The 8,626-nt window shown below is 58.2% G+C and overlaps 1 protein-coding gene across 1 annotated transcript; it reads left to right on the top strand.

The window, feature by feature from the left end:
* Nucleotides 1-6,610: 6,610 nt before the first annotated feature.
* On the top strand, nucleotides 6,611-8,072 carry FOXB1 (forkhead box B1). The gene is made up of 2 exons (XM_054077871.1): nucleotides 6,611-6,694; nucleotides 7,089-8,072. The coding sequence occupies exon 2, from the start codon at nucleotides 7,113-7,115 to the stop codon at nucleotides 8,070-8,072; it is 960 nt and encodes a 319-aa protein (XP_053933846.1). The 5' UTR covers nucleotides 6,611-6,694; nucleotides 7,089-7,112.
* Nucleotides 8,073-8,626: the final 554 nt, after the last annotated feature.

Here is an 8,626-nt window from a genome sequence, read left to right as displayed (position 1 = left end):
TGAAAAAAAAATCACCACAGGTTAAAAACTAAAAAGAGTTTATTTGAAGACATACAAATGCATATTTATTATACACATGTAGGCATTAACAATGTAAATGACACCGCCAGCACTTGCTGGTTGTTTATTCATTAGATCTTTAGAAAATCTACATTGCCCGCAGACAGCGGGATGATAATGTGAGATACACAAGCAGTTTACCCAGGCGGCTCCGCCCAGCGCCGCGCGGGGCCACCAGCGGGGCCGCGGGGGCGAGCGGCGGCGGGGGGGGCGCTTCGGAAAAGCGGCCTTTGGCCCCGACGGGGACCGGTCCCGGCGACCGAAACTGCCGAAACGCCGAGCGCAGGGCGAGGGTTTTACAGGTCGCGGCCCGGGAGAGAGCAAACTTAGACGGGAGGAACGCGAGGGGGCTCTGCCCCGAACCGCAGAGCAGGCGCCCCGCTTTCGGGGCTCCCAAACCTGCCAGTCGCCATGGCTTTTATTCCCCTGTAAAACCTCTCCTCGCCATAGGAAAAAGAAAAAAATAAGTCCTTTATTTGATTCTTTCCCCTCCAGATGACTAAATGCCGTGTGACTGCAGCATCGCTCGATAATAAAGGCGCAGACAAAATATAGGAGAAGAAATCGCTGCGGGGAAATCTTTTCTAAAGTTAGATCCAAAGAACCTCTTCCGGGAATGAAATATTAAAGAAGGTTAATACGGTTTTTTTGCTGCGGAGCTGAGGGTCGCCGGGAAGACGTGCGGGCAGGAGCCGGGGCCGGCGCGGGGAGCCGCGGCTCGGGCATCGCGGCCCGGGCTCGGTGGGTGGCGGCCGGCGCGGCCCCGGCGCCCACACACCGCCCCGCCCCGCGGCTCCGGCCCGCGGCTCTGTGTGCGAACATGCCCCCCGCCAACAGCGAGGAAGACACACGCATTCAAAGCGCTGACCCTAATTAAATCCCGGCTCGTTAAAGGCATCGCACAATGGAGGAAAATGTTTCTCCTAAAGTTTGCCTGAGCCCGAATTCCTGTGCTACCTGTGCCGCCCCAGGGGCGGCGACTCCCGGGATGTGCCGCCACAGACCCCCGCCAGCCGCCCCGAGGCCATCTCGCCACTTTGGCCAAGGGCTGGCTTAGCCCCTCAAGGGCGGCTGTGCCCGCCGGCACGGGCAGGCGCCTCGGGGCGGGCTGACATCGCTCCTGGCCGCACCGCCGCGGGAAGGGGACGCAGCCTGATTTTGTGTGTCTTTCTGGGTTTGTAGGAACTCCGAGCAGGCTGTGGGGCGAGATGAGCGCGGCTTGGGGGGAAAGGTGATGATTAAAAATAAAGTTTAGCATAAACCAGACTAGTTTGGAAAGAAGAGTCTTTAAAAAAAAAAAAAAAAAAAAAAAGGAAAAAAGTAAGAAAGAAAAGAAAGAAAAGAAAGAAAGAAAAAGAAAGGAAAATCAAGTTTGCTCCACCCAGCTATTAACCAAAACACAATACCTTTTTCTGGGTGGTACTGCACAGAAGTTGATTCAGTTTTGACAATGTTGTTTAGCTATCATTTGCTATTTTGAATGAATGGGAGCAATCCCCCTTTTTACAACAGTTGTTTCCTATTATGGAGAGGTGCAGCAGTTGAGGGCAGACATGTGAAAGTGGCTGTTTGATTCCCTTTTTCATCCCCCTGACCCTGCCTTTGTCCCTCCTCACCCTGGGAATGTCACGCCTCACTACTTCACTTTGAGATGCTCTAGAAAGTGGCTTTGTTATTCCCTTTTAGACATACACGAAATTGTTCTCATTCCCCCTGCTGTAAAAGATACTTCAAATTGGGACTCGGTTCACAAGTGCAATGCAATTTGGCTTAGCTCAACCTTTGTTCTGCTTGTACAAATGACCAAACAGTGCACACATTATACAGTTGATCTACTGCTCCCTTTACACCAGAGTTAGGGGCTGGGAGAAAAGCAAGTTAATCCCTTCAATACTAAGGTGGCATTTTCAATATTTCCTACAATGCAAAAAAAAAAAAAAGAAAAAAAAAGAAAAAAAAAGAAAAAAAAAGAAGCGGGGGCAGCTCGAAATGCGACATTTATTTAAAACGGAAGATTAAAAAAAAAGTTTGCGAGGCCTCCCCTCGCACTTCTCCAAATAAATAAATAAATAAACCAACCAACAATTCCCAGACGCGTAAATACCCCAGCGCCGAAGGGAAGGGAAGTCTGCCACAAAGACGGGCTCTCAGGTGGTAACGCAGGGACTCGAGGTGTTCTCCGCGCCGCCCTGAACCGGGCACCCCTGCGCACGTCCGCGCACCCCTGCGCACATCTGCGCACCCCTATCCACCCTGGCACACCCCTATGCACACCTGCACCGCCTCGCGCACCGCTGCGCGCCCCGCGGACAGCGTGCGGGGACAGGTGCGGGCCGGGCGGGGCGCGGAGCGGGCAGGGCCGCGGGCACAGCCCCCCCGGGGCCGTCCCAAGGGGGTCCCGGCTGGTTCGGAGGGGCTGCGGATTTACCGGCGGCGGCATGTGGAACGCAGAGGGGAAAGATACTTCCCTGGGAAACCGGTGCCCTGGGACGGCCCCAGGAGCGACGCCTCCTGCCGGGTTAAGGCCGGCGGGTGCGGGCGAACCGGCTGCGAAGGGGCGCGCCCGGACCCGCCCGTCCCGGCGAAGGCAGCGGGCGCGGAGCCGACAGACTTGGGGCTCCGGACTTGCGTGCGCGGAGACGCGGGACACAGCTGCGAGAGGGGGAGCCGGGGCTCCCGGCCCCGACAGGGCGGCAGCGGCCCCCGGAGAGGGGGAGGACGGGCGATGCCGGGGCCGCCTCCTCCCTGGATCCCTCCAGCCACGAGGAAGGGAGGGGACACGGGGACCCGGTGTGGCCGCTGGAGCCCGGGATATCCCCGACGGGGCGGCCGAGAGCAGCGCGTCCCGGGCGCTGCGGAGCCCCGGCGGTGCCGGTGCCATCGGCAGCGGTTCTCAGCCCGGCCTTGACAGGCAGCGCCGGTTTGTTTAGTTGCGAAAGGAACAAAATCCTTTTGAAAGGGCGCTAAGCAGTTTCACGCCAAAGTGGCAGATTTGGTGAAGAATGTGGGGTGGGACAAAGCCCTGCCGTTCCCAGAGCGGCCGCAGCGCTTCAGGAAACCGCACCGGGAATTCAAGCACACAGAAAAGCGGGAGAGCCCAAATCTCTCCGCTTCCTTCTCCCTCTCGGCCCCCGAGAGCAAAGAGAAGCAGAACTATTACAAAAAAACAGAAAAAAAAAAAAAAGAAAAAAGAAAAAGAGAGAGGGAGAGAGAGCGAGGCTTAGCCGAGATGCAGCCACAACAGCAGCCGAGAGTTGACTTTCCAAAACGGGGGAAGCTCGCTCAGAGCCTGGCATTGTGTTCCGCAGCCTAGGAAACCCTAAGAAGCTGGTACTTTCCCCCTCCCTTCTCTTTTCTCCCAACTGGTTTGTAAATATTAACAAGGTTGTGAGCTATTCTCTCATGCAGAGTGGATTTTTTTTTTCTCTTTTATTTATCCTTGGAAAACTTCTTGGCTTCCCCCCACAGCCCCTCTCCCACTCCTCCCCTCTGCAAAGCTACACACCTGCTTGCAGCCACAAGGATTCAAAATCAATATTGTATTTGTCACTTTTCCGTCTCCTTTTCCTCTCTCAACAGCCTGGCTTGCCACTGAAGCGAATTGTGGATTTATGGAGGAAAATTAGCATAAATTATTACCAAATCTGTAAACGTGTGTGGTCTTGCTTGTGGGAAAGGGGGCTATTGCGAACCTTCCATGCAGAAAGGTGGTCCACGATGGGCTCCATGCACGGGCTGAATGGCTGTTGCATGAAATAGATTTCCATTGGGTTTGCACATTGATATAATTGACTTATGTGTATTTTATACAGTTTTCCCAACACTTCCCCTGAGCTCCTTATTTGAATTAGGCTTCAGAAACACGTCTATTTGTTTTCGTTTTCTGCACAACGGATTTGGATTCACTTGCCCCTCTCCCCTCCTCCCTGATGTTGGCTTTCAAAGTAAAAGGCAAATGCTGCAAGTTACATTTAAATCCTAAATTGCCCACGTCTGTCAGCTGTTGCGTGCCTAACACGAGGTAAAACTTTGGGTATCAATTACTGGGATGGCTTTGCCTGCCCTGTCCCTCCGCCCCCACATTCCTTCGCAATGGAAAAAGACAAAAAATCGGGCGCCTTACAGCCATACCTCGTTCTCGCTCGGAGTAACAAATAACAACGGAAGTCGACTTTTCTTTAACTTTACAGCTTGCGGGTTCTCATTTGCGCCAGCGGATGGGTTTTTTTTCTTTCTTCGGAAAGAAAAGGTACCGGCAAAAAAAGAGGAAGAAAATAGTTTGTCAGCCTATAAATTTTATTTAGTCCAGTGTTGTTTCTGAGCTTTCTTTCTGACAGGCATCCCAGTGTGAACTTGGGCTGAGCGACAGAACCCGAACTGAGGGGCGTTAGAAGTTGGGGGGTCGGAGGTGCCCATTAAACCCACGCATTCAGGGTCCCTCAATGCGAGCCTTCTACCCGGTGTCCTAGGGAATGCTGGCAGGAATCCGTCCTCATGTCAGAGTATTGTCTTTCCTGTCCTCTAGCAAATGGCCATCGCCTCACCACCTCTTACTCCCCCCAAAAAGTTTGGAGCGGCCCCCTGCCCGGCAGCCCCCGGAGCCGCTCAGCGGAGCGAGGCACCCCCGGGAGCTCCCGGCAAGGCGGGGGACGTGCGGCAGGTCTCCCCCCAAAAGGGCTCGTTAGCTCGGCAACGCGGGGCCGAGGTCGGTTCCTCAGATTCCTAGAAACGCAATTATTTGCCCATTATTCTCTAAACGACATAGTGCCCCGAGAGAGAGGGATTAGACGGGACCGAGGGCAGCCAGGTTGGAGCGAGGGGAGCGCGGTTTAACACACACGACGCCGGAGCCGGTTGCAGCGCGAAACGCGTTCTGCAGCTGCTGCCGGGATTCGGGGAGCCCTGCTTGCCGGGGACCTCCGTGCCAGAGAGCCGCCCGGGCCGCGGGGCTGCAGCCCGCTCTCCCTCCCCCACCCCAGCGGTTTTTGCTGAATTAAGAAGCTGACATTATTCTTTTCTTCAAGTACTTCTGTTAATATTGAAAAACGTGCGCTTGCATTTCAAGCGGGCGCGCTCAGCCTCAGCAACCATTTCAATATTAATGAAATTGTTTAATCTCCTAAATTCATCGTGTTTAAGTTACGTTTTGGTGAGTTATTGACCGACTCCGAAAATATTGTTAATGGAGTGGACTCGTTATTCCCCACAAAGGCTCTTCCTCCCAGGGCTTGCAGCTCCCGAGACAATCTGTTATTCTGGTCCTAGGGTGACAGGATGCACTGCAGCCCCGGGAATATACATCCTACAAACTTCCCTCCTATGCCAGGGCAAACCCGGGACCTTCCGGGCCCGATCCTGCCCCCAGGGCACCCGGCTGGCGGTGGAGGCGTTTGCCTGGGCTGCGGTCCCAGGATCGGGCCTTGGCTCCCGAGGAGGAGGCAGAGGGAGCCGCACCTCGGGTCTCGCACGTCCTGCCTGCTCCATCCCAGGCACGCCGAGAGCCCGAGACACGGAACCCCCGCGGAAGGGGCAGCTTCAAAGCTGACAAATGCAGCTGTCACGGGATGCTCCGAGCGGCAGCCCGTGACACCGAGCGGTTCCGCGGGAGCGGGAGAGCGGCCCGGGGGGCAGCACGGCACCGAGCACCGCGGGCTGTGCCCGGCCCCGCCAGCCCGGCCGCTGCCGTGGGTTTTACGGCGAATCCCACGGCTTCGCACCAACAGGTCCGTGGGACCAGAGCGGCGGGGCTGCCTCGGGCGGGGCGCAGAGGGGGGACACTTCCCGGGGCGGCTACGGAGGAATCCCGATCTTTTCTCTCCTCGAAAAAACCTTCGCTCGAGGAGAGCGGATTTGGCAAAGAGAAAGTCTCTCGTTACAGGGGAAAAAGGCTCGTCTTAAGTTAGCCAGCAATACAAATCAGATAACAATGCAGAACAAACAGAATACCACAGCCAAGCAATTTCCATGTCAAACATCCCACTGCTCAGTACCTCCATTTGTAACTGTGAATTGCAGACTAAGCTTCCTGCAAAGTCCACAGAGAGGTTAGTGCATACCTTCCCCCCCACCCCCAGCCACCGGGTACCATCGCACTGCAATTCCGCTGGCGGAGCCTTTTCACCCCTCGCCTTGTCTTCAAATGGAAATGATTCCCATTGGCCCAAGGTGTCCATGTAAATAGGTGTAAATGAAACCAGATTATGCCTTTCTCTCCAGCCCCCTCCTCCCCGCTCCCCTCCCCCTGCTCCCAAGGCGATTGTCATATGATAGCAAAGAAGTGGCACATTAATGAAGCGCCTCTACAGGGGTCTTTTCTGCTCATGTCACCACATAAAACTATCAGATGGTTAGAGGAAGGACATGGAGGCAACTACTTAGCTCATCGCGGCTGCGGAGAAGCAAGCAAGCCCCTGCTACCGGTGGTGTAAAAGAAGCTGATTCAGCCCGAGGAGGCGAAGGGAGGGGTATACAAGAGGATTCCCAAAACCGAGCCAGCTCGCTGCCTCCTCGGGACTAAACCGGAGCAGAGTGGCCGGGAAAGGAGCGAGAGACGCGCCAGAGGAGCGGGGTGGGAAAGAGCCCGGACTCCCAGCCGCGTCCCGGATGCGGACTGTCAACTTCCAGCAACTTTAAGGTGGGCACACGCGGGGCTGGCATGGAGTGGGGTGGGAGACGAGGGGAGGGTGGGGAGGGGGTCCCCTTCTCCTCCTCGCCGAGGCCAGAAGGCAAAGCTACCGCTGGAACAACTTCACGGGCGCGGGCTGCTGCGGGGAGGCCGGGCTGAGCGAGGCCGGAGCCGGGAGAAAGGCACAGCACTTTATCGCCGCCGGCGACGCGGAGCTCCGAGTTGTTTCCCCCTGCCCCCACCCCGCCACCCCCCCCCCCCCCGCCACCCCCAGGGCTGGGGACCGCCGTGCCCCTTCCCCGTGCCCTTCCTTCCCCAGCCCGGCCGGGTGTCAGCGCGAATCCTCTCGGACTCACCCCTCTCCCCCACCCCCGACCCCCTCCTTGTCGCTGCCCTTCTGCAGATCTCCTCGGGTCCCCCAGCCAAGATGCCTCGCCCGGGCAGAAACACTTACAGCGATCAGAAGCCGCCCTACTCCTACATCTCCCTGACCGCCATGGCGATCCAGAGCTCCCCGGAGAAGATGCTGCCCCTGAGCGAGATCTACAAGTTCATTATGGACCGCTTCCCCTACTACCGGGAGAACACTCAGCGCTGGCAGAACTCCCTCCGGCACAACCTCTCCTTCAACGACTGCTTCATCAAGATCCCGCGCCGCCCCGACCAGCCGGGCAAGGGCAGCTTCTGGGCGCTGCACCCCAGCTGCGGGGACATGTTCGAGAACGGCAGCTTCCTGCGCCGCCGCAAGCGCTTCAAGGTGCTCAAGTCGGACCACCTGGCCCCCAGCAAGCCGGCCGACGCCGCGCAGTACCTGCAGCAGCAGGCGAAGCTGCGGCTCAGCGCCCTGGCCAGCGGCACCCACCTGCCCCAGATGTCCACGTACAACCTCGGCGTGTCCCAGCCCTCCAGCTTCAAGCACCCCTTCGCCATCGAGAACATCATCGCCAGAGAGTACAAGATGCCCGGCGGCCTCGCCTTTTCCACCATGCAGCCCATGCCCGCCGCCTACCCCCTCCCCAACCAGTTGACTACGGTGGGCAGCTCCATCGGCACGGGCTGGCCTCACATGTACGGCTCCGGCATGATCGACACCGCCACCCCCATCTCCATGGCCAGCGGCGAGTACGGCGCCTACGGCGTGCCCATTAAGCCGCTCTGCCATGGGGGGCAGACTTTGCCGGCCATCCCCGTCCCCATCAAGCCTACCCCCGCCGCGGTGCCGGCCCTGCCCGCGCTGCCCGCGCCCATCCCCACCATCCTCTCGAACTCGCCGCCCTCCCTCAGCCCCACGTCCTCGCAGACGGCCACCAGCCAGAGCAGCCCGGCCACCCCCAGCGAGACTCTGACCAGCCCGGCGCCCGCCCTGCACTCGGTGGCCGTGCACTGACCCGGGCCGCTCGCACGGACTCCGCCGTCCCCCTCCTCCCAAAGTTTCCTCGGAGCTCTCCTCTCGCCCCTTCTCGCCCTCCTTCCGCTCCTTCTCTCCCTCCTCGCTCCTCTTTTCCTCGAAAGCAGCGGCAGCTCCCCGCTGGAAGCGGAGCGTCGCCTTCGGCGTGAGCTGCCGTCCCGCTCCGGCCGTGCCCTCCGCCGCCTCTCGGCTCCTGCCCTCGCTCGGAACTTTGCTTTCCTCTCTCCCGAGGCAAAAAAGAACCGACCCGGCCCCTCCCCGCCCGGTAGGAGCTGCCGGGCGCATCGCTAGTTTTCCCCAAGTACTCCAGGCGCCTTCGATTTTCCCGAGAGCCGGCGAGCCCGGCGGCGACGCAGCTTTCCCTTCCTTTGTCTGGGGAAGAGCGAGGGTTTATACGGGACCGGTCTTTAAAACCATAAACAGTGCGGAGCGGCTGCAGTCTCGCTGCACCAGAGCAGCGGCGTTTCCAGCCTCCAAGCAGCGAACGCTTGGACCTTGGAAACGCTGGGAAGTGCTCGCGTCCTTTGTGCGGG

Source organism: Cuculus canorus, chromosome 12, assembly GCF_017976375.1.
Source record: "Cuculus canorus isolate bCucCan1 chromosome 12, bCucCan1.pri, whole genome shotgun sequence".
Lineage (NCBI taxonomy): Eukaryota > Metazoa > Chordata > Aves > Cuculiformes > Cuculidae > Cuculus > Cuculus canorus.
Note: the sequence above shows the minus strand (reverse complement) of the source record. Positions and strands in the feature narration are given on the sequence as shown.